General features: G+C 42.1%; 1 protein-coding gene across 1 annotated transcript in view; it reads right to left on the reverse strand.

The window, feature by feature from the left end:
• TMC1 (transmembrane channel like 1) overlaps positions 1–26,182 on the reverse strand; it is a 66,640-nt gene that overhangs the window by 12,036 nt on the left and 28,422 nt on the right. The window contains exons 9-14 of the mRNA XM_048504380.1: positions 19,942–20,084; positions 17,376–17,520; positions 15,419–15,613; positions 8,475–8,654; positions 4,444–4,596; positions 2,395–2,523 (exon numbers count right to left, since the gene is read on the reverse strand). Of these exons, the coding sequence (XP_048360337.1) occupies positions 2,395–2,523; positions 4,444–4,596; positions 8,475–8,654; positions 15,419–15,613; positions 17,376–17,520; positions 19,942–20,084 (945 nt within the window). The remainder of the gene's footprint in view (positions 1–2,394; positions 2,524–4,443; positions 4,597–8,474; positions 8,655–15,418; positions 15,614–17,375; positions 17,521–19,941; positions 20,085–26,182) is intronic.

The raw sequence follows: 26,182 nt of genomic DNA on the forward strand, positions 1-26,182 counted from the left end.
TTTCCTAGCCTGCAGAGCCACTTAAAACCACTTTATTTTCTGAATTTTTGCTTGCTACATAACTTGCCAAAAAAAACCCCCTATATAAACCTAAAATGCCAAGATGAGGTAAGATACGTTTTGGAGAACATTAATTCACAGAGTTGGCATAAGACAGAAGCAACTTCATAATACTTAACACACACACAGTAGAAAGACTGCTGAATTTCCAGAGATCGAAGATTCTCTTAATTACAATGTTAGAAACTGAACAAATCACCTAGTCATTAAACATTTCTAATTATCCTTGGCCTGTTTGGCACCATTATGCAAAAAACCATCCTTGGCACAGAACAAATAGCAAGCAGAACACATGTAAAATAAAAACAAAGCACTGCCAATCATGTAGTAATAGGTGACTCTGGCAGAGGATCTTGTGGAGACAACAGCAGTGCCACTTAGAACTGCACAAAAGGCAGCAATGGTAAACCACTTCTGACCAATTCTTTTCTCAAAAACTCTATGACACAACCCACATTGAAAAAAGATATAGTGCTGAAAGACAGAACCCTTGGATCACACTCAATCAACTACTGAGAAAGAGCTGATGACAACTACAAGTAGTGTGATTCAATGATACAGCTGGATTAAAGCCAATGGATGTTCAGTTGTTTGTTTATTTATTTAATTTATAGGCTGCCCTCCCCCAAAGGGCTCATGACAGTGATTAACAGAATAAAATAATGTAACATAATAATTTAACAATTTAAAATCCGCAAAATTTCTGATAAAATTAGCAATAGCTGTTAAGTGCATACACAAATGGCAATACAAATCCCCCCCCCACTGAGCCCACCAGAGGCCAGATGTAGTCAGAGTAAGCCCGGCTGGCCAAAAGCCTGGTGGAATAGGTCTGTTTCACAGGCCCTGCGGAAACTGTGGTCCCGCAGGGTCCTGGTCTCCCTAGGGAACCTGTTCCACCTTTACGGCCCTGGCTCTAGTAGAGGCCAGCCGGATGCATTTCGGGCCAGGGACCTCCAAGAGGTTCTTCTCCAAAGACTGGAGGGACCTAGCAGGGCAATATGGGGAGATGCGGTCCCTCAAGTATGCAGGCCCAAGGGTACTAATAGCCTTAAAGGTCAGAACCAACACTTTTAACATGACCCAGAACTCTATGGGCAGCCAATGAAGATGGTACAGGATAGGAGTGATCCAGTCCCAATTGGCGTTCCCGTAAGGAGTCTGGCTGCCACATGTTGTACAAGTTTAAGCTTCTGGATCACAGCAAAGGTAGGCCAGTGTACAGCAAATTACAGTAGTCAAGCTTGGAGGTAACCGTTGCATGGAGTACTGTGGCTAGATCTGACCAGGAGAGGTATGGGGCCAATTGCTGTGCCTGCCGTAAATGATGGAACGCCACCCGGGCTGTCTGATTGACCTGGGCCACAAGCGATAACGCCAGGTCCAAGATCACTCCCAGGCTCTTGAGGGATGAGGCCAAGTGCAATTTCTCACCATCCAGAACAGGCAGGCAAAAGTCCACCGGTTGCTCCCCACTACCCAGCCACAGCACCTCCATCTTGATGTGAATGGATGCAAAAGGAAAGTCCAAAGTTGTTTGACATACATAGCAGGAACATGGAACATCAGGAGCACGAATCAAAGTAAGCTCAGAATAGTAAAAGTGAGAAAGGGAATGTTTATACACTGCAAGCCTGGAAGAGAGTGAAGTAAAGTGGGCTGGATTAGGACAATTACGAATTTTTTTAGTCATGGAATGACAAATACAGAAGAAACTGAGTTGCTCTAATAGTGAGATGAGATGTTGTGTAGGCAATCAAGGGCTGTCATGCAAAGTCTGACCAAATAATACCAATCCGACTTCCATGGAACTACTGTGTACATAGTCAAAGCCTTCCCCAGTGAGCAATAGGATTGGTATTAATGCATTAAATAGACTGCTAAGAACAAATCCATTCAGTGGTGACACCCATTAAACTCTGTTCACTTCGAATGATTCTGCTAGGAGTTCAGCCTCTCCAGGAGTTTAGAGTCTAGGCCCCATGTGGTATTGCTCTCAAGTAGCCCTCTGGGGATAGGGCGGTATATTAAATTAAATAAAAAATTAAATAAAAAAATCTGAGAGGGGAAGCCAGGAAACTTTGCAGAAATCATGTTGATTTTTACGCAGCAAAGGCTTGCCCTTTTAAATGCCTGACAATTTTATCTTTCATAATAACTTCCTTATACGTTGGCTGTTGTACCCTACTAAAATTGTTCTGCAATTTAAAAGCAGGTACAGCCTCTAAAATTCAGTAATCAGTATAAAGCTGCTAATACCATGGCTCAGTAACATTTAGTATGAGGCTACTTGCAGCTTAGAAAGCAGGAGGCAAGAAGAAACAGAATACTTACGAATCCATGTTCCAAGTCCCAGCACCAGCAATAATTGAAAAATCTGACAAAGACAGCTTTCAAGAAATCACCAATTAAGATTGTGACATAAGTTGTCACCGTGTCAGATACTGTCAACCGCACAAATTCCTGCAGAAACAAATTTTCCTTTTTTAAGAGAAGCAAAGTATTTGAGTCTTTTGTTATTAACAAATAACAAAAGAGCCATCTTTCACTTTTGTTGAAACTGGCTTTTGAAATTATTCAGGGGAAAAGTGACCACTACTGTTGAATGATGCAAGCAAACAAAAGGAAGGGCTGTCATAAAGTTTGCTGTCAACTGAACAGGCTTACTGAAGGACTGCTGTAGATCCTTTACCTCTCTCTAACATTTCAGAACTGTAGAAATCACAGCATTCCTTTGCCTACTATTTTTCAAAATGCATAACATTTCTTAAATACATCATCTTTTTGTACTACAAAAAATAAGAGTACAAACCATGTGCAATTTTTTGCAATGACCAATTACTTCTTCACCTAGTTCATGCATGTACATTAAATGAGTATTCATTGGAAATAAAACACAATTACATGAAGCAAAATGGATATTTGACATACTACATGCTTCTTTTCTACAAGCAAGAGTTATCTCTGTAGAAAATATATCACACCTGAAGCAGTCCTTGGAGACTGCAAAGGGACAAATGCATTCAATGAGAGTTGTTATATAGGTGTGCTTTTAAAAAAAATTACAATGTCTACATTGCAATTGGAAGCCTGATTTTTAAAGGATTCTAAATTCATATGCTGTCAATTTTCAGTTATCTATTTAAAATGTCAAAATTTTAAAGGCCAAACACAAAATATTATTTTCAAGAGTCCCCAAATCAATCCCATTTGGAAGAGGGATTAAATTGGGATAATTGTTCACTTTAGGAAAATCATCTCTGAACCCCAGTCCATACAGCCATTGTGGGGAGAGTGTGTGGGATGGGATGAAAGACTCCTCACAGAAAGTACAAGTTCCAGGAGGTTAATAAAGATGGGAGAAACAATATTAAGGAAGTGTCAAAAAATCTTCTTCTATTGCTAGGGACTCAATCAACTCTCCATTCCCCAGGCAGCAGTTTTTTCCTTCTGAAAAGCCACAGGAGATCCCCATCATGGATTTGGCCAAGAGTTCAAATTGCAGTTTAGGCCTACTATACCCAAACCTCACAGCATATCTTGACAAGTACCTCTGTGACTGTTGATATCTTTTACCACTCTCAGTACAGCTAAGTGACTGAAGATTGCCTACTTGTATCTGGTGTTGTTTAAGTGGTCATCTGTGCATAAACACTGATTAAATCTGTGCATTAACATTTTGCAACAGAACATAGCTTTGACACAGTTTTTTGGGGTCTTCATGCCTGGGACGTGGCGGAGGGGGGGCAGGGATCATGTCTTTTCACTCAGTTTCTCCAAAAAGTAATGCTTCAAGTTAACAGTACCATCTTGGACATAGACTGGTCTGTGATTTTGTCCCCTCCTACCCACCACCACTCTTTCCCACAGCAGTCCAAAATGCCATCGGGACTGCTGTTCCTGGAGAACAGGGCATTTGGGGTATCATGGTAGGGGAAAGGCAAGAAAATCAGATCAGGATGAAAGCACTCAGCCTGTTAATAGTGCTGCCAAAATAATAGGACATTTTCATTACAAAAGCTAGGCCCGCTAATTTGGGACTATGTTATGATGCCTGTTACTACTAGGAAAGAAGATAACGCTCATTCCTCAATGTTACAGAAAGATAGTAATCATACATCTTCAAAACCCAAGAAATGGAGTGCTTAGTAAATGGTTGGTGGCAAAGTTCTAAAAAGATAAGGTGGTCAAGCACTCTTCCTTTCTCTATCCATAATGAAAACTATCTAAAAGTTATTTCTGTGTAAAAAGTTTCACTGCCCAGCACCTCTGAACACAACAAAGAGAAGCTGACATCACAATGGTTTGCAAAGGAAAAATAGCAATTAATACCCTTACGAGAATCAGCAATCATCAGCAGTTGTATGAGAAAAATGGTATTACCTGACCAACCATTGTTTCCCAACACGGGCCTCTAGGAACATCAGCAAAATGCACATGTGGTGGAGGATCAGTGACGTTTTCAGGGATTGTTCCATTGTACAGATTGGTTAACCAAATTGTCATGTTCTGCCTAACAATCCTCTCTTCTTCCAGCTTAAAAAAAAGAGAGTCAAAAATATTTTAATATCATGAATCACACTATTTGAGCTACCACTTTTTCCTTAACCCTTTCCATATTATATTATAGTTTATTGTATCATGTCCAAGGGCATGATGGACTAATGCATGTCTAAGAGTGATGGTTGTTCTGACTGTTTGAAGGAAGCCACTTTGATATCCTTCCTGAAGAAGCCCACCCTCGGATTCTAATGATGTAACAACTATCAATCATTTGTAAATGTCCCCTTCTTGGAGAAGGTGATACACAAAATAATGATTGCTCAACACCAGACTTCCCATTCTGTTAAACACCATACTATCTGGTGTTGAGGGGACCTTTCCTACGGTGGCCCCTTGCCTATGGCACAAAAGAAACATTTGCAGATGCAAGTCCTTCTTGATGTTTAGGGGCCTGGTGAAGACAATTTTATTCTCCTGGGTCAGTTTTGACCCTCAGACAGTTCCAGGATAGTTTTATTTCATTAATTTGTTGCTCCTGGCTACTGTTCTCATTTTTCATTATGTTTTAATTATTTAAGATTATTTAATTTATTTATTTAATATAATTTAAGGAGCAAAAACTACCAGGCCACAGCTACTCAGCCCGGAAACCCCCAATGCCCAATTTAAAATTGGTTTTAATTATTTTAGTGGTGCCTGCGATGGACTGTAAAGGAGAAATATGTATTTTAAAAGTGCAACTCTGTCAGGGACCATTAGAGGCCTGGGAACAGGGAAGTCACCTGACTAACTGAGGCAACCCTGCACTTTGATTGGGTGAAGTGTATTGATGTTACCAGAAGGGAGGAGGATGTCTTCCCATGTAAAACATGAGGGGCTTTTGGGTCATTAGTGTTCCTGCTGTTAAGAGCTGCATGCCTTAATTGTGTTAGAAGCATAACAACTCTGAGAGGACTATTTTAGTCCAAATGTGTGACTGTTACTGTTATCAGCCTGAGCGCTGTATAAAAGCAAACATACACAGACTGGGGAAAAATGGTGGAGGGGCTTCTTGGAAGGCAAAACTGAAGGGCCACATAAACTAGGAAGGAATATCTTCTAGGGAAAGAGGAATTCCAGTAATATCCGGTGGTCTGGGGTATGGGGTTTTACTTTGATTTACCTCAGTAGTTTGCTTTATGCTAGTTTTCTGATGGAGAGGGCTGAGTGAGGGTACTGAGTCTATGTAACAGACCAGTGTTAGAACCCTGAGTGAGAACAAGCCATTAGCCAGAATGTCTAAGGGTAAGGAACTGTACAATCTGTGAAACAGCTAAGAAACAGAATAACATCTAAGCTCAACTGTGATTGAGAAGTGAAACTGAACAAGTATTCTTAAGTCGTTGTTGTGTCATCCTGCCTTAGCCATTCCTTTCTCCAAATTATTCACTTTTATTTATTTATTTATTTATTTATTTATTTATTTATTTATTTATTTATTTATTTATTTATTTATTTATTTATTTATGGAATTTCTATACCGCCCAATCCCCAAAGGGCTCTGGGCGGTGTACAACATGGATTCCACATACAGTATATAAACAAAACCCCATTAAATTAAAATGTAAGTTTAAAAGTTTAAATATTTAAAATACAGCAGTAATTCAGTAAAATGGCGTCAGCAATACTCCAGATTAAACCCTCCCAAAAAAGGGGGAACAAGACAGTAACAAAAGTGGGTCCCCTAGATGACAGGGGGACTCCGAAAACCGGAGGAATAGAGTAGAAGGGGCACCTAATCAACGGCTGGGCACTCCAAAAGCCCAGTGGAACAACTCAGTCTTACAGGCCCTGCGGAATTCACCAAGATCCCGCAGGGCCCGGACAGCTGGAGGGAGAGTGTTCCACCAGGCAGGGGCCAAGGCTGAAAAGGCCCTGGCCCGAGTGGAGGCCAGCCGCATCATTGAGGGGCCAGGAACCACCAGTAAATTGAGTAGGGACATATGGGGTAATGCGGTCCGGAAGATACGAGGGTCCCAGGCTGCGTAAGGCCTTAAAGGTTAACACCCACACCTTGAAGATGATTCGGAACTCAACTGGGAGCCAGTGCAGGCTGCGCAGCACAGGTTGGATGTGATCACGATAGGCGCCCCCTGTGAGCAGGCGAGCCGCCGCATGCTGGACCAGCTTCAGTTTCTGGATCAAACGCAAGGGAAGGCCTGCGTAGAGCGAGTTACAATAGTCTAACCTGGAGGTGGCCGTTGCATGGATCACAGTGGCCAGATCTGCGTGGGAGAGGAAGGGAGCTAGCCGCCGGGCCTGATGAAGATGGAAGAACGCAACCCGGGTTATTTGGGCCACCTGGGTCTCCATTGAAAGAGATGAATCCAGGTGGACCCCCAGGCTGCAAATGGAGGGGGTCGGCGCCAATGAGATCCCCTCCCACACCGGCGGCTGAAAGTTCCCAACCTCCCCCCCACGGCCAAGCCAAAGGATCTCCGTCTTCGATGGATTCAGTTTTCCCAGTCCCATCTCCAATCTTGTTAAATAATTGCTTTATTCTGTTTAAGCGATTTCTTCCTCAGTATTGTTATTCTGATGTGCCTTATAAAAGGGTTTGCCAAGCAAGTTTTTTTTAAAAAAAGGCTTTCCTTCACCCTCATGGATAATAACAGGGCTGAGGTAATGAGCTTCTTGTCACCAAACTACTATTCCTGAAGCACCTCAGTCCTTGAAAGGAAAAAGGCAGGAAAAATCTGACAAGCCTGGTCAGTGGGTGGTTTCCCTGCCTTGGTAAGACTGGAAGGTGTGGCAGGGTGGTGCTGCTCCATCGCAATGCCCTTGGTCTTGGTCTGTGTTGTTTTATTGGACACACCGCTGGGAATGAATTGATCGTGTTACAAATGAAGACATACAACAAAGACTTGGAACTACACCAATTACAAAGAAAATGAGGGAGGCACAGCTCTGGTGGTACGGGCACATTATGTGACTGGAGGAGACTTCTGTTGCAAAAATGGCCCTAAACTTTGACCCTGGAGGCCTCTACCCACGTGTAAGACCAAAGAAACAATGGATGGACAGAGTTGCTAAAGACATGAGTGCTGTCAACCTTACCCCTGAAAATGTCCAAAATTGAGCTATTTGGTGAAGAAAATGTCAGTGCTAACCCCCTCAAGGAAAATATAGCCAAAGAAGAAGAAGAAAAAGAGACCACTGGGAGTGAATTGTCATAAAACAATTCATGTTAATCAGTGAAGCCTTTCCTGTTTATTTATTTGGAAAAGGCAATATTCATGAAAATGATATGTTTCCTGTTGTAGTATGGTAAGTCATGATTAATTTTAGTTGAAAGTGGAATACATTAAGTTTGATTTACCCAGAGGTGGTTCTCACAGGTTCCCAAGAGTTCTCCAACAGGTTCTCACAGGTTCCCAAGAGTAGGTTACTAATTATTTGTGTGTGCCGAGAGGGGGTTACTAATTGGTGATTTTGCCACGTGATTTTTGCCTTAGTTACGCCCCTCCTCTCAGCAGTAGCGCGCAGAATTTGAAGCAGTCTAGCAGGAGGTGCACCGGCGTGCGAGGCAGCTTGCGCCTGCGTGCATTCGTTTCCTGCCCAAGGACCGGCGCAGCGGCTGCGTCCTTGCCACAGCTCCGCCCAGGAATGCCCCACCCTGGAATTCCCAGCCACGCCCCTGTCATGCCCCACCCAGCCCCATTGGCGCTACGCCACAGTTTGAATTCCACCACCATGGAACCTGTTACTAAAATTTTTGGATCCCACCACTGGATTTACCTCATTAGTAATGATTAGCTATCAGGACACACAAAGTATATCTTGTACTTTCTGAAGACCATCACTTCAGTCTGAGACCTCCTTATCAAAAACTGCAAGTCAACATACATTAAAGGAAAGGTGACCTTCCTTGCCTTAAGGTTGATTTCATCCATCAGAGCAATGATGAATACGTACAGGTTGCCCAGGAAGAGAGCAAAGATGCGCCCCAGCTGCCACCGTAGAGCTATTCGAGGGTGATAGTTTTCCAGAATACTAATTATATCAAATACTGTAGGACAGAACATTCCAAGGAGAGACATGACCATGTTCACCTGGGGGGAAAATATTTAAAGATTTCATTCTATGTACGTATTTCTTCTACTGGTGGTACATAAAGAAAGTTTTTAGGTTAAAACACTATGATATTTGATGAACACAGGTAAATTTATTTCTTTTTATTTTACACAGATAGTTCCCTTTTCACAGTTGAGACTAAAAAAAAGGTTTTACAACAGCACAAATTACAGAGTCAGGCTATATTACAATGCATCTCAGCCAGAAATGTAACAAAAATAATTGCAACACCACCACCCCCCCCGCCCCAATACCTTTAATTTCTTATATGGAGAGCAACACTTTGCAAGTACATGGTGACAAAGAAATTTGTGCAAATGGAATGATATTTGTTATCTGAATTACTTCCCATCTCTCAATAAGTGCAATCTCTTAATGAGATTATCTTTTTAAAATGAGATACACTGAGAATGTGGCTGAACCAAAAATTGAAAAATAACACACACACACACCCCACACACACACACACAAATCAAGAAGAATATCTCATTTGAGGATCATAACACCACGAGTACTGGACAATCTGAAGTGAGGGATGACTTCCAATTGGAAAAAAACCTATATTGTTTTAAAATTTGTAATAAATAGCAATCAATGCACTGATCTCATTTATCCATTCTCTAGTTTCAATAATGCAGCTTGCCAATTTCCACCAAGCTGTAACTGTGACTAAGTTTCGCACAAAGAGATTCACCATCACATGTCATATATCCTAACACTCAGTGGTGTACCTGCCTAGGGACAGGGGGTACCCTATGTCCCCAGGTGCCCCCCATTTGGTCACGTGGGGGGCGCCAACATTTCAGGGTCGTTTGTGTGTTTTAAATTTTTTAGTGTTTTTCACGTTTTGGCCTGCAGGGGGTGCATTTTTAAAGCTAGCGGCACCAAAATTTCAGGGTACCATCCAGAGACTGTCCTGATGATACCATCCAAATTTGGTGATGTTTGGTTCAGGGGCAGCAAAGTTATGGACACCCAAATGGAATGCCCCCATCCCCATTGTTTTCAATGGGAGCTAACATGAGATGGGGGCTACCCATTTGAGGGACCATAACTTTGGTCCCCCTGAACATAACTTCACCAAACTTGGGTAGCATCATAAGAATACTTACCAGATGATACCCTGAAAATTTGGTGTCACTAGCTTTAAAAATACACCCCTTTCAGGTACCCCACGAAATTTGCCCAAGATTCTTTGTTTTGCAGTGACTTTGCTCCATTGTAGCCAATGGAAAATTTCTGAGTGTGTAGGCAGGCTGCACATTTTTGAAGATAGAGGCACCAGACTTTCAGGGTGGCTTCAGGAGGGAGCATCCAGGTTTGGAGACCTTTGCTTCTGGGGGTTCAATTTTATGGACCCCCAAAAGGCTTATTTTGTTTCCCTGCTCCTGCACATGAAAGCCTGTGGGCTGAGTTCTCTCAGAACTCTCTCAACTCCCCCCCCCACTCCAGAAGCAAAGCTCACCAAGCTTGGATGCTACTATTACTCAAGGCCTCTTGGAGCCACCTTGCAAGTCTGGTGCCTCTATCTTCAAAAATGTGCAGCCAGTGCTTACGCACTCAGACATTCCCCAGAATCTGCCAGGCTTTTCAGCAAGTTCTGTGGTGGGAAAAATTACTTTTCCCACCATAGACTTCAATGGGGCTTTCTGTTATGCCCAGATGGCTCTGTGGTAGAGGTTTCAACAGGAGGCACTGTGGAAGTCGTCTTGCTCTGGGTGGGGGCACTTATTTTTTGCAGGGCTGCTGGTGTGAGTCTCCTGAAAGGAACCAGCCAAATTTGCTAAAATGTGTGTGGAAGAGGAAAATGCTGTGGGCACCGAGTTGAAGGTGAACCTGATGCCCACAGCATTTGGCCATCCCAGGCAAACTTTAGCAAAGTTGGCTGGTTCCTTTCAGGAGACTCACACAAGCAGCACTGCAGGAAATAAGTGCCCCCACCCAGAGAAAGACCACTACCACAGTGCCTCCTGTTGAAACCTCTACCACAGAGCCAGCTAGGCATAACAGAAAGCCCCATTGAAGTCTATTTTTATTTTTCCCACCACAGAACTTGCTGAAAAGCCTGGCAGACTCTGGGGAATCTCTGAGTGTGTAAGCTGTGACCACACAATTTTGAAGATAGAGGCGCCAGACTTTCAAGGTGGCTCCAAGAGGCCTTGACTAATAGCAACTAAGCTTGGTGAGCTTTGCTTTTGGCGGTGGGTGGGGGTGCTGAGAAGTTCTGAGAGAACTCAGCCAGCAGGCTTCATGTGCAGGAGCGGGGAAACAAAATAAGCCTTTTGGGGGCCCATAAAATTGAACCCCCAGAAGCAAAGGTCTCCAAACATGGATGCTATTACCAGGAGGGCTTCCTGGAGCCACCTTGAAATTCTGGTGCCTCTACCTTCAAAAATGTGCAGCCTGCCTCAGAAATTCCTCATTGGCTACAATGGAGCAAAGTCACTGCAAAACAAAGAATCTTGGGCAAAATTCTTGGGGTGCCTAGAAGGGATGTATTTTTAAAGCTAGTGATAGTAAAAATTCAGGGTATCATCTGGTAACTATTCTTATGATGCCACCCAAGTTTGGTGAAGTTATGTTCAGGGGGACCAAAGTTATGGTCCCTCAAATGGATAGCTCCCATCTCATGTTAGCTCCCATTGAAAACAATGGGGATGGGGGCATTCCATTTGGGCGTCCATAACTTTGCTGCCCCTGAACTAAGCATCACCAAACTCTGGTGGTTTCATCAGGACAGTCTCTGGATGATGCCCTGAAAAGCCCAAATACCTTGCATTCACATTTGTTCATATTTGGGCAGGACATAATAGGACAATTTTGGTCTGAATGTGCCCAAATTTGCCCAGATTCCAGCTGAATCTGGTATTTGTTTCATCTGAATCTCCAACCCTCAAAAGTGATGTTGTTTCAGGGTGGGGGAGAATCCACCCCCAAACAGCATCACTTTCAATTTTGTTTTAACTGGGGAACCCAGATTCTCCCTTTAAGGTGGATTTAAAAGAAGAATCTAAGCTCCCTAGTTTAAACACCATTGAAAGTGATGCTGTTTAGGGGTGGATTCCACTGGAGGTGTTTTGTGAGAATTGATGCTGACATTTGTTTTGCTGGGCATGATTTACATGCTTAATACCCACTTGCACTGGCTTGGAGTTGTTTCTCAGGCTAACAACTTACCTCATAGGGTTGTTGTGATTAGGAAATTAGGAAAAGAGTTGGTGGGGAGAGAGCCATGTATGTTTTGCTGGGAGTGGGAGGTGTTTTGTGATCTGGTACAAAAAATCATTGTTTGGTCATGGTGGGGGAGGGTGGCTGCCCATACGCTGGGGGGGGGGCGCCAAACTCAGGTTTTGTCCCCGGGCGCCAGTTCGCCTAGGTATGCCCCTGCTGACACTGGTAAATTATACTCTATAATGAAGCTGTGCTTTCTTGGATCCTACATGATGTATGATTTTTAATGAACAAGACACGAACTGTAGCCAAGTCTAAATTCTAGCTCTAAGCAATCTCCAGCATGCCAGCATCAAAAATTAATATTTAATTCTAACCACTCGCCATTAAAATAACATGTTCATGAAGAGTAAACAGTTCAGCATGTATAAATCACATTCTCACAACCCATGGTGCCTACAGCGCTAATAGTTTTGCCTAACATCCACCTCCAAAAGGCAACAATAAAGAGCTATCATTCATGTGAACATAATTTCAACTTTTTTCCAAATCAGAAGGTTTTATTTATTTATTTACAGCCTCAGAACCAAACTGTGATTCAAAATGAGCTGCAGATAAAAAGTTTAATATTTTAATTATATTTTTGTAATAAATTATCACTTTTCAAAGATAGGATATAAACATTTCTAAATGAATAAACTGATTAATAAGATACTTAGGGAAAATAATATTTCTCAACAATTAAGGTACCCAAAAAACTAAAGACATGTTTTGGTTCAGCTCTAATTATGACATCTAATTGGCTTTTAGAGCCTGAATGTAAAAGAACCATGATATAGAAATAGCCACACATTTATAACCTGGAATGCATCTTCTCACCAAAGAAGACTGTAATTGTGTTCAAGAGAACCCTTAGTATAATACTGCAAAACTGAGGAAACTGGACAGCAGGTTGTCTTCTGGAAGCAAAATTAAAATATGCTTTTGAGCATTAACTCTTTTTTTCTTTGGTTTACATGGAAACATCTCCTACTGAAACCATCAAATAAACAGAAAAGCAAAAAAGGGAGCTACACCTGACTCATGAAACACCTTAGGAATCTAGAAGATTGAGAAACCATATTAAAAATAATATTATAAGTATGTGTGTGTGTGTGTTGAGTATTGAGTGCAATATATATATATATATTGCGACGCATATCGCAAAGGCCTCTGCAGGCGAGCCTGACACCCCAGCTGGCAGGCTTTAAACTTAATAAAAACAAGACAAAAATGTTTCTCTGGAACTTATCGAAAGACAAAACATACCAATTGACACAGCAATCTGAAATACAAACCGCTAACAAGATAAAATATCTTGGGATCACTTTAGAAAAATCGAATAGGAATTTGTTTTCCAACAACTATGACAAAGTGTGGAACGAAATTAAACTGGATCTGAAAAAATGGGAAAACTTAATGGTTTCCCTAATGGGCAGAATAGCACTAATTAAAATGATGGTGCTCCCCAAAATGCTATACCTTTTCCAAAATATTCCCATCATTGTCTCAACAAAAGTCTTCCAAAAGTGGAAAAAAGAGATAATTCAGTTCATTTGGAAAAAGAAAAAAGCTAAGATAAAATACTCCTCTCTAATAGACAGTAAAGAAAGAGGGGGACTCACCCTCCCGGACCTAAAATTATATTATGACTCTTGCTCTTTAATGTGGACTAGAGAATGGATATATCTAGAAAATGACCAATTATTATGTCTGGAAGGCTTCGACAATGTATGGGGCTGGCACGATTATCTGTGGCCGAATTAAAAAAAACGATAAATAATTTCAAAGACCATATAATAAGAAAATCTCTGTTAAACACTTGGAATAAATATCGCCCGAGATTGTATCCAAAAATTCCTTCATGGATCTCAAGACAGGAAGCCTTGCAAAACAAACAAGGTCTAGTTGGTAAAAACTGGCTAAGATACTCAGACATTCTCACATGGGAAAATAATCAACCAACTCTTAAACCAAGAGACCAAATTAAAACTGGTTCGGTAGACTGTCAATGGTTTCTCTACTTCCAAATCAGGGAAGAACTTGAGAGAGACAAGCAAATTGGAGGAATAGAGAAAGCTCAAAACAGTTTTGACAAAGTAATATGGGATCCGAATAAAAAAATGATCAGCAGGATTTATAAGTATTTACTACAACTTGAATTAGAACAAGAGCTGATCAAGGACATGATGATAAAATGGGCCCAGGACTTAGGCAAAAATATAAACTATGAAAAGTGGGAGGAAACATGGAGATGGCATGGCAAGTTCACCTTATGTATGAGTCTAAAAGAGAATTACTATAAGGTATTCCACAGGTGGTATGTAACACCTCAGAAACTAGCCCAAATAGATAAAAAACATCCCTCAACTTGGTTCCTACTTCCACATGTGGTGGGCGTGCCCCAAAATCAAAAAAATTTGGAGGAAAATTCATAAAATCACCCAAAAGATTTTATGTCATAAATTTAAGATGTGTCCAGAAAATTATCTTTTGGGGGTGTTTCAAGATAATGTAGCGCCGAAAAATATTAATCTTTTTCTGTATTTTGCCACGGCCGCAAGATTACAGATAGCAAAGAATTGGAAAGGGAACAAGACACCAAAATGTAAAGACTGGATTGACTCAATAACTGAACTCAGAAATATGGACAAAACATTTCTGAAAAACGGTATGAAGCGATATGGAACCCACTACAACAATACTTAAAGGAGAGAAGATAGAAATCACCAGTCAAAACAGAAAACAGAACTAATGGAATACCACTGGAGCCACACTTTCCTTGATTAAGAAATTTATAAATTCATGTGTTTGTAGTTAATAAGATTAGCAGGAATAGCATCAAGAATTTACTTTATTGTAGATATAGAAAACCTTTCATATAACAGAACAATAACATTAATACTATTAGACGCTGAGGATCAGCAAAATATCACTTAGAGTAGATTTATTTTGTTATAAAAGACAGAAATATTATACCTTTAATTTGTTCTATGATATAAAATAGACAAACTACATGTTGTAATTTTTCTCTCGTGAAGACTAGGAAGTCGAGCTATAACGCAACAATGCATTATAGAGAACAATACAGGATGCATGAAAAATTCTTTTTTTAATATAATACTGTTTTTAAGTAGTCATAATTTCTGTTGTTTACCCTTTATTTCTTAACCATTTGTGGTTTAATGGTTTTTGTTGTACTGTTATTAATTTCATTTTTTTAATAAAAAATTTAAAAAATAATAATAAAGGGCTACGGCCCATTTTCAATCCAAAGGAAGCCTCTGCACATCTGGCCGCAAATGCCTAGCAATTGACAAAAATCTTAGTTTAGTTTTCCACAGTCTGTGGAAGACCTTTTTTGGCCTTTCCACCTAACTATAGGTCATTATAGAGATCACAAAGAAACAAATGACAATTCCTTTTTAAAAGATTTGTTTCTTAATCCCAAAGAATTACAACTTCATCATCTTGTAGAGTAAAATTCAAGTCTTCTATCATAACCATATTTTTAAAGCATGCTGGGACTAACTTCATTTTTCTCCCACCATCCGAGGTTTTCCATGTCTTCCAAAGCAAACTGCTGGGATCGCTTCACAACGAAAAAGATGAGATAACCACTCCCACCCAGTGTGCAAAATGCAAAGAAGTTAGCAAGGACCCTCAGGAATCGGACCAAGTGGACATTCTCTTCTTTTCGGCTCTCCTGCTCCTCCACAATTGCTTCCTGTACTTATTTGAGACAAATAAGAAAAAGGTTCATGTAAATAAGCATACTGGAAAACATCAACTCCTTTGATTAGGGTTGTAGATGGTACAAGGGCCATTGGTGGCTTCACCCCAACAGGGAAGAAGTTTGGATTTGTACCCCTTCTTTCTCTCATGTGGGGAGACTCAAGGTGGCTTACAAGGTACTTTCCTTTCCCACAACAGACACCTTGTGAGGTAGGTGGGGCTAAGAGAGTTCTGAGACAACTGTGACTAGTTCACGATCACCCAGCAGGAAAATAGCAGAGGGGAAACAAATCTTGTTCACCAGATAAGAGTCTGCCTCATGTGGAGGAGTGGGGAATCAAATCCAGTTCTCCGGATTAGAGTCCACCAGCTCTTAACCATGACACCACGCTCAGTCTTATCTTCAAACTACACTGGGATTGTTGACAAAACAGTCCATTCCTCTAGCATGCCTGACATAGGGCCAAATTACATGTTTGGAATTATAGGATTGCAACATTACATGTAGTTTGGCCCTCAAGGTGCTGTACAGAGTCTCATTATGAATTATACAACCCTTGTGCCTGCCTTATCCTTTGTAACCAAGTAGCTGCTTCTGAACCTGCATCTGGCTTCTCGTTTTTAAGAACTGAATAATCAGTCTGCCATAGTATGTTAATTGTAAAGGGGAAACTGCATCAGTCTGTTAATGCAAAATAAAAGTCTAGTCGTGGCACTTGAAATAAAAGTTGTTGGCCTTTAAAGTGCCACTAGACTTTCATTTCCACTAACTGAATGTTAGCTAGTTGATGGTACCATTAGTTTCACTACTCTCTAATTGCCAGTGGTTTATAAGGAAATCAGAGACATTAAGGGGACTTGTTGATATGGAATTTGATTGCCTGAATTTTGTTTGCCTGCTAAAGGAAGGATGCAAAACATCATTTTCAGTTAAAAGGGGAAAAAACTGCATTGTAAACATTTCAAAATATTCATATGTAACACAAAAGTATAACTCTTTTGACTCTGGTTTTGCAAGAAATTTCCTTACTGAACAACAGGGAGAGTGGCCTCCCTGCCCCTGGTCAGCCTTTTTATGAGGGGATGTGGGGACTCTGTTCCCTCCACCCACCTTTAAAAGGTAAAGGAAGTCCCTTGTGCAAGCACCAGATCATTCCTAAACCATGGGATGATGGCACATCTTGACATTTACTTGGCAGACAATATTTAAGGGGTGGTTACAAGGCCATAAAAGAGACACAAATTGTATAATTTGTAACATAAAATATATAATATATAGCAAAACCTTAAGACAACACATTGTTAAAGAATGTCCTGTAGGCTAACTACTCTTCCCATGTGCCTTAGTTAGTCTTGTGCAGTGGTTAGAGTATAGGTCAAGGATCTGGAAGACCCTGGTTCAAATCCCCCCTCGGCCATGGAAGCTGGGTGGGTGACTGGACCAATCAGACACCCTCAGCATAATCTTCCTCACAGGGTTGCTGTTAAGAGGGTAAAATGGAAAAAATGACATTACAAGCGGCTTAGGGCTGGCATGTTGAAGGTATAAAAATCTAAATAAAGAAATGGTAAGTGATCAAGGTACTAGTTTTAATGTCGTAATATTTTATTGCAATAAATTATATTACTATAAATTCTAACTAATAAGATAACATTATTATGTGACTATTTACTATTACTAAAGTGATTTGTTATTCTTTCTTGCTACTGTGTAGAAAAAGCAGTACACTTCCTTCCAACAGGCCATATATTACCTTAAAACTAGTTGTTACAGATGCAAATTTATTGTCTGCAGTTTCAGGATTACCAATCAAGTAATCCCAGCTTGTGAACATTTTCCAGCTGAAGTTAAAACTTGTGTCATCACCACCACCACCATCATCTGCATTCTTTGCCATTCTGAAAGCACGAAAAACATTTGAATGTACTTTCTACCTCAGTTTTTTATTCCTGTTACCTACACATTATTTAATAAATCCATTACATTAATCGTATAAACTCATGTATAAGCCGACTCGTGTATAAGCCGAGGCACCTAACTTTACTACCAAAACCTGGGAAACCGTATTGACTCGCATATAAGCTGAAGGTGGGAAGCCGGGAGGCAGAGGGAGCTCCTTATTTGGGCAGTGACTCCCCCTGATGTCATTGCCCAAATAAGGAGCTCCCTCCACCTCCCCGCTGAGTTTGAGGAAGCCCCGGCAACCAGGAGGTGGAGGGAGCTCCTTATCTGGGCAATGACATCAGGGGGAGTCACTGCCCAAATAAGGAGCTCCCTCTGCCTCCTGAGTTTGAGGAAGCCCAGCCAGCCAGGGTTCCCCTTCACCCTCCGAGGAGGGCAGCAACAAGCGGCTTGTGCAGCTGCAGTGAGGTTGTCCCGGCCACACCCCCAGCCTCGGCAGAGGCCTGAAGAGCCAGCTGGTAAGCAATGACTCGTGTATAAGCCGAGAGGGCATTTTTCAGCCTTTAAAACAGGGCTGAAAAACTCGGCTTATACATATCACCGAAACACCAACACACTGGCTTGCACCCCACAGTAAAGTTCAACTAATAGAAAGAAGAGCCAATTTCCAACAATGCCCTTCTCCCACTACAGACCCTCAGTTTATCTGTTAGGCCCCAAGAAATTGGGAAGCATTTCAGGCTGCAGCAGGAATGGGGAATGGGGAGACAAGGAAACCCATTCCATTCCACTGACAGAAATATCTTCCATTTACTGTGTAATCCAGAGAAATTAAATTCTGAGTAATTCAAGACAACTTCCAATTTAAGTTTCAAAACAAAAGGTTGTTCATGTTTTCTCTTTTATTCTATTAACACTAGGCTATTAACACCCGAGAACCAACAAAATTTCAAAACATAAATAATTGTGCCATTAATTCATAATCTTGTTTTGACCCCAGGGATTGCCCTCTATTTTTTTTTATTTACTAATCAACAGCCAATCAGTCATTCAATTATAATTTCCTGATTAAATCAAAAGAATCTTCACAAATACATATCAAAGAAATTTCTAATAACCCCCTTATAACTGGGTAAAAAAATGTGTCATAGGCATTGACATCCTTTATTTGTTAATCAGGCGTGTTTTGGAAGCTAATAGGCCTGTAACAGTGAGCCATATGAGTTTACTGGCTGTAAAGCTTGACATCACTTGGTTTCTGTTTCTCTTAAATACTGCAAGTCAAGTTTACAGCCAAAGATCGGGGACAGATAAAAGGTAGGCTGGGTAGTAGGCAAGAAGGAAAGAAAAGAAAGAGGAAAGGAAAGGAAATCTAGAAGGAGGGAAAGAGGGACTAGTGTGGGGTATGGAATACAGAAGAAAGTCAGGTCTCCCACACAAGTTCTTCAGGGTACCTGACAGTGCGACAGTGCCCAGTGGCTGACACCATGCACCTGGGCCCAACATCCAGCACTTTACAACTTAAGTTTTTTTTCTGACTGCCAGGAAAAGGGAAGGAAAAGCAGAAGATTGGGCAGGGGGCAAATAAAGTTATGTTGGCTGGTAGGAAGGAAGGAGAGGAGGAAACAAGAAAAAGGGGGCATCTACAGGGCTGCCAGTGGAGGAAAGGGGTAAATGAGATACAGCCACCCTCTATGCAAATCTTTGCAGATCCTTCACATAATGGCACTAATTGTTGAAAAATAGAGCCACTAAAGTCTTGTTTATGGCTATTGACTACTTATGCATTGAGATGCTTCACAATTGGTTCCCGAGCCATCTTTCCTCTGCTTGCAAGAGGAATGATTGTAATTTCTGTAATTATATTTGACACAGTGTTAGATGAAATGGATTAGAAAGGGTTGACATCACTATTCTTTCAGTTACACATTTACCTCACACTTCCTAGCTGCATGGAAAATGTGCTATGCTTTTCCCACCTCTGCCAGACTATAAAAGCCCTTCTAGTATGAATAAATTAATATCAACATTACACTATAAATAAGAACATAATACATAATAAGACATAAGAAATAATACTAAAATAAGACATAATACTAAAATACATAATACTAAAATAATCCCTGGGTTCTTGCTCAGTTCCCCTCCCTCCAAAAACCACTCCAAATTCTCGCAACACACAGGTTGAAAGTGATAATAGGCTTTCATTTTGTCATTATGACACAATAGATGAGTTTAAACTGATATTTGAAATTGGTTTAATTGGAGTTTTAATCTTTAGAAAGTAAAAACCAGTTTTTCATGTATAATTGTTTTTGACAATTTGAAATTATTGTAGATTACCAAGAGGTTCTGCCTTGGGGGTGGGACAGGGCAACAGCCAATAAATCTATTTCCTGGTCTTAATTTTTACTTACGTGCGGATGACAACCATGAAACTGTAACCAATGCATCCAAATCCTACAAGAAAATAGGAGAGAGGCAGCCGGAACTTCAGCCATCCGATGGTTCTCTGATTATTGTAATAGCCATAAAAGAGCACAGAATATTGTGCGAAGCCCTGAAAAGCAGCAGTTTAGAAAATCTTAACAAGCAACTTCAAGCAATACTGTGGAAGAAACAGAAAACTAATACCAATAAAAATGCAATGTAATGTGTAACTCTTTGCACATTTAGGATGGCACTAATTTTATAACACACACACACACACTCCTTGCAAATCGTTATGCAAATCAGAGGAACATTTAGAAAGGCAGATAGGAAGGACAATTGCAAGATAGTAGAAAGGAAGAAAAGCTTCCTTTATAGACAAGGAGGAGGGGCAAAGAGAAGCCAGACCCCACGGGGTTTGCCAACTTCTCAAATGTAAGAACTCTTCTTCAAATTAACTGCTGAGCTATTAGAATAGAGGGTAGATAAACACTTTTCTTCATGATAGACCCCATATGCATGCTTCCCCAGGGTCAAAGCTTGTCTCAACCCCACCTTCATCTGTTCTGAAGCTGGGACAGGTATCACCTCCCTCAGTTCCTCTCCTTCTATGTTACCCTAAGTAGCACTCTCCAGTTCAGTTGTGGGGAAATAGCTGGAAATAGAGAGCAAGAGCAGGTAACTTAGATCAATAACCTATGTATACTAGGACAGTCCTGGGTGAAAATCTCTCAAAGAAGCAGGCAGTTGTACAATTAAAATAGAGTTTTATTAAAATAAAAATAGTAAAACAAGAAATATATTTTCAGCAATGAACATACAACAGCTCACTAACAAAATAAGAGCATACAACAGCTGACTAAGGCAGTTTCCGCACGGCCCATTAACGACGGCCTGGGGGCGGTAAAAACGCCGCCCCCAGGCCGCCGTTCGCACAGGCGTCGCTGCTGCAACGCAGCAGCGGCGACCTGACTCCGCTTCCCTCCCCCCAGGGCGGCGTCAGGCCGCCCTAAACAACAACCCTTTAAAGGGTTGTTGTTGGGGAGGAAGCGTCTTCCCGGCGGCGCGATGCAAACCGCGCCGCCGGGAAGACGCTGTCTCCCGTCTCCGCCCCACTCACGGTGTCCTCGTCGTCACCTGCTGGGCGTCGCAGCCCCGCCCACACTGTCCTCCGACCTCCAGGGTCGGAGGGCAGCGTGGGCGCGACGCCCAGCAGGCTACGCCGAGCTGGACACCGTGAGTGGGGCGGGAAGGGGGAAGAGGCGGTAAGCCCTTGCGGAGCCGCCTGCTGGCCTCCGCTTCGCCTGCTCGCACGCTTGCGTCGCGAGAGGCTTGCGCCCCCACGCCGCCAGAACTCTTGGCGGCGTGGGGGCGACTGGAGGCCATGCGGAAACGGCTTAAGAAATATATTTTAAGCAAAGCATACAGCAGCTCACTAAGAAAAAAGGGAGGAAATTGGATTGGGTTTTAGGGCTGGTGATAGTTACCAGCCTTGAAGAGACATCTAGGAAAAACTGCTGAAGAGGAAAACAACTAGTGTTTCCAGGAGCAAAGAAAAGAGCCCACGTGCAATTGGGAGTGTGTGTATAGGTACCGAACACAAATACATGGCTGACGAACCAGTATTTGTACCCCAAGATGGGTCCTGAGGTGATATGAGGTTGATTGCTTTTTCAAGGTTCCTACAAAGGAGTAAGAGAGGCTTGAGAGTAGTCAGTACTGAAGAGAATGCCTTGGGTATTCTCTTGAGCACTGATTTATTTCTGGGATGGGTTCAGATAGGGTACATAATGGTCTGCTCAGAGTGCTGATTAAATCCCCTTAGGGTGACACAATGGAGATTAGCTAGCCCCATTAATCAGCCAGGCACACCTTAGGGTCAGGGGAAAAGTTCAGCTGCCAACCTCCTTCCTGCCCAAGCCTGACAACCTAGATAGATCCCAAAACTCTCCATGAGACATCCATTTTGTAGGGAGAAGTGTTTTGCTCTTATTCCAGTTTGGCTCAACCTGTTGAACTAATATCTCTTTTTCTTAGTGTCCCCAGGCTTGCAGTGGAAAATCTTGATAACCAACCACACTATTGGTTGTTATGGGTTTTCCGGGCTATGTGGCTATTGTGTTAGATCTTGTTCAGACTATGGCCACCCAGCCCAGATAACCCACAACAACCTGTTGAATCTGGCCATGAAAGCCTTCAGCAACCACAGTATTGTATTATCTACTGGGCTGGAGCATACGCAGCAGCATCTGGTTGAGGTACTGCTTTATCCTATTGGCTCCACTCCCAAGCTCCACCTCTGATTAGGCTGGGAGGGCAGAGCCAACAGTATAAAGCTACAGCTGGTCAGCCCAGTTGCTCAGTTTGATCCTGGTCTTAGTTTGACCGTTGATTGAGCCTGCAGTTTAAAGCTGGACCCGGGTGAGCTGAACTCCACGTGGTTTCGAGGGCAGGGTGAGTCAAACTGGCCAGTGTTCAACTGTGTCCCTGCCCCAGCTCCTCAAGGAGTTCAGGGGCAGTGGGCAGTTGTGGGAGAGGGACAGGGCTCCAGCCCCCTAGCTATGCCACTGATATTTCAAGAAGACTCATGATAAATAGTTCTTGTCCTTTCCCAGTGGGTGGGAAAGCCAATGGGAATGGCAATTCTGAATGAAAAAAATGGTTTCCAGGTAAAGTGTTCACCACCCAACTATCCCAGCACCCACACTGCTATCATTTGAAATTCCCATAGCCTGTATTTCACTGAAAGAAAGAAAACATCTAAGAGATCGATTATGCAACTCCCGTCATCTATATATATAAAAAGCTAACCGTGTGTTGTTTCCTCACGCCCTAATGTAGAAACGACTGGACCGATTCCTCCCAAATTTTCCCACAACATCCCTCCCCATTGTGGGCAGGAAATCGGACCTTCAAATCGCCAAAAGTCCATACCTGAACCCGGTAAACTGCACGTTTCTGCAAAAACCACGGTGGACCAATCAGGGGCTGCTGTGCTGGGGGCGAGGCTTGCCCGCCTTCACTGCGGCATGCGCGTGCACGCCAGCCTCAACTGTAGGCTGCCGGACTCGCCCGCACAGGAAGAGGAAGGAGGAGAATTCCCAGACACCCGGTAAGAAACAGCCGTAACGCCTATCCCCTTCCTCCTCCCTTCCCCTCCGAGCTCACCACACAAAGCCACAGCAAAGCGTGGCCAGGCCCACTAGTCTATATATATAAACGTGAAATACCACTCACTGACTCATGCACAGAACTCAAAAACCACCGAACCGACAATGTTGAAATTTGGCACGTCGGTTCGTTATGTGGTTTAGGTGCTCGCTAAGAAAGGATTTTTCAAAATATTCAGTTTTACACTGAGTTATTACACATTTACTGTTGAACTCTGGCCATCTGCGTTACTGTTGAACTCTGGCCATCTGCGTGAACATTCTAAAGGTGACAGTTAAAAGCCTGCTTGCCAAGTTTGAGGATGCAGTACAGGGAGTAAAAATGATTAGTTTCACAGGAGACTTTAATGAAGGGCACTTTGACACTCTACTTCCATTTGTCGAATCAACAAATTCTGATAAAGCCCACCAAACAACAAGCACAACTGAACCAATGGTGGCCCAACTGGATTCTACCACCGATCTCCTCAACACATACAAACCTGTTCCTTATGTTGAAACTGGGAGGAGAGGGATTAAACGCAGAAAGCATTTACAGATTCGATTTTAAAAAGACAAGTAAGGGAAGCTGCTGCAAAATATGCGAAAAACAACCCAGATGTTCATAGAGAGGCTGTGAAAAAGTATGCTGAATGTCACCCCAATGTGAACAGACAGGCTGTGAGAAAGTATTCCTCTAACAACCCTCACATTAACCAGACCGCTACAGCCAAATACAATAAAAAAATTACAAATCAAATTATCACCTTGGACTAGAAATATTTGTCGGGTTTTGAATATAGATCTCACATTAATTACTGTGGAGACACGGTTATTGATCTCGGACTTCGATCACCCTGTGCTTGGTGTCATGCTCTCAAATGGCGGGATGAGCCCCCAGGAATGTGCTGCAGTGCCGGTAAAGTTCAGCTCCCTGCCATTCAACCCTACCCTGAACCTCTTCACAGCCTTCTCACTCATCAGCATCCAATGGCAGAACACTTTCTTTCTGCTTCCCGGAAATACAATGGATGCTTCCAAATGACGTCTTTTGGAGCCCGAGAGGTGAAAGAGAGCAATTTCATGCCAACATTCAAAGTGCAGGGACAGGTCTACCACAGGATAGGAAGCCTCATGGCGGGACCCCAGCAGCAGCCGTTATTTCTTCAGATATACTTTGTTGGGGATGATAACCATGAGAGGGGCATTCAGAGTGCTCCACAGTTAGTTCACCAGAGAGAAAAACCAAGAATATTGTTTACAGGGAAGTTTTGAGCACTTAATCTGAGGGAGAAATGAAAACTGTATGCTGAACAAGTTATTAGTATGGCTACGTAGACTACAAATCTAGGGGTGGTGATTATTTGCCTTTTAATGTTTTATCCTGTGACAGAAACTCATCCTACCGTTTGTAAACAGTTAAAAGTGTTTATGAATTCATTACATTTGAAACTTTCACGGTATTTTTATCAGGTAACTTTTATATTTTCACTATGTTTTAGTATTCTCAGTGGTTTTAAAGGATCTTTATTTTATGAATTCCTTAAATTTCAACCTTTAGGGGTATTTTTATGCAGTACATTTATATTTTCAGTATTTTTCCAGTATGTCTATTTTTATGAATTCATGCCATTTCAAACTTCAAGGGTAATTTTATCAGGTACGGTTCATATTTTTAGTATTTTTAAGTAGTTTCAGTTTTTTTACCATGCAAGAGAAGGGGAGGGAGTGAGGGGTGGCATGCAAGGGAGGGGAGGGGGCCCAGCATCTGGACATGGTCCACCCACCCTAGCAGAGGGAGGGGAGGGGAGTGAGTGAGTGAGTGAGGGGTGTCATGCAAGGGAAGGGGAGTGAGTGAGGAGTGGCATGCAAGGAAGGGGAGGGAAAAGGAGGGAGCACTTTTTATAATCTCCGTAGTGAAGCACGGGTATCCTGCTAGTTTTATATATTTGGAGGTTCAGTTGCTAGAAGCTTTTCTATTTTACACATTTTGGATCTATTCCCAATCTTTCTGTTCATGTTCTTGAAGCATCAAAAACGATTCCTTCTTGAAGCATGTTCTTGAAGCATCAAAAACTATTCCTTAACTTGTCACTTAATATTTTTCCAGCTTTTCACAGTCAGTGTTTATGCCTTATTCTTGTTACTAGACCAGTCACTTTGACCCAACCAATTCTACCTGAAATACAGTTGTTCTCAGCTTTACTGAAACCAAGAGTGTCATCTTTGGATTTTTAGTTGCAGATATTCACATTCTAAGACTGTTCAGTGGAGTATGTTGTGGCATCTTAGGACAGTGCTTCTTTAGTACAACTTGCTATCTCACATTCTAAGACTGTTCAGTGGAGTATGTTGTGGCATCTTAGGACTGTGCTTCTTTAGTACAACTTGCTATCTCACATTCTAAGACTGTTCAGTGGAGTATGTTGTGGCATCTTAGGACTGTGCTGCTTTAGTACAACTTGCTAGCTCACATTCTAAGAATAGGATAGTTGACAAAGGTTCATCTTTGGATGAAGTTGTACATGCCATTAGGGGCAGGACTTATGCAGGCATCATGAGAAGAATCAGTTACTGTATGGAATCGGCTTTTTTTTTTTACTTTCCCCCTCATCTAGTACCCACATACACTGTTAGAAGAAAATAGTCCTGATTAGGGGTGATGATTCAGTCTTAGGGGTGATGATTCGGGGTGATGATTCAGTCTTACAAAAACCTAAAAAAGCCGATTGCTGAAAGAAAAAAAAATCCAGCCTTTGGCAGAGCTGATAAGCCTGGTGCCGAAAAGGCTGAATAGGGGTGAGCTGTTTTGGCTCTTAGGTCAGCCCCTTCCCTTGCCACACTTTCCCAAGTGCCTGTGGACTTGGGAAATGAGAGCTAGGGGGGGGCACTTGAGCTAAATGCTGGATTCCAAATGCTCCCCCACCCACATCAACATTTCTCATGTCCACAGGGACTTGGGAAACACCAGCCAGGAGGGAGTCCAGTATTCAGTTGAAGTGCTCTTCCCACACCCGCCAGTATTTCCCAAGTCCACAGGCACCTGGGAAAAGCTGGCTTTGAGAGAACTGAGTGCTCA

Source organism: Sphaerodactylus townsendi, linkage group LG07 (assembly GCF_021028975.2).
Source record: "Sphaerodactylus townsendi isolate TG3544 linkage group LG07, MPM_Stown_v2.3, whole genome shotgun sequence".
NCBI classification, from domain to species: domain Eukaryota; kingdom Metazoa; phylum Chordata; class Lepidosauria; order Squamata; family Sphaerodactylidae; genus Sphaerodactylus; species Sphaerodactylus townsendi.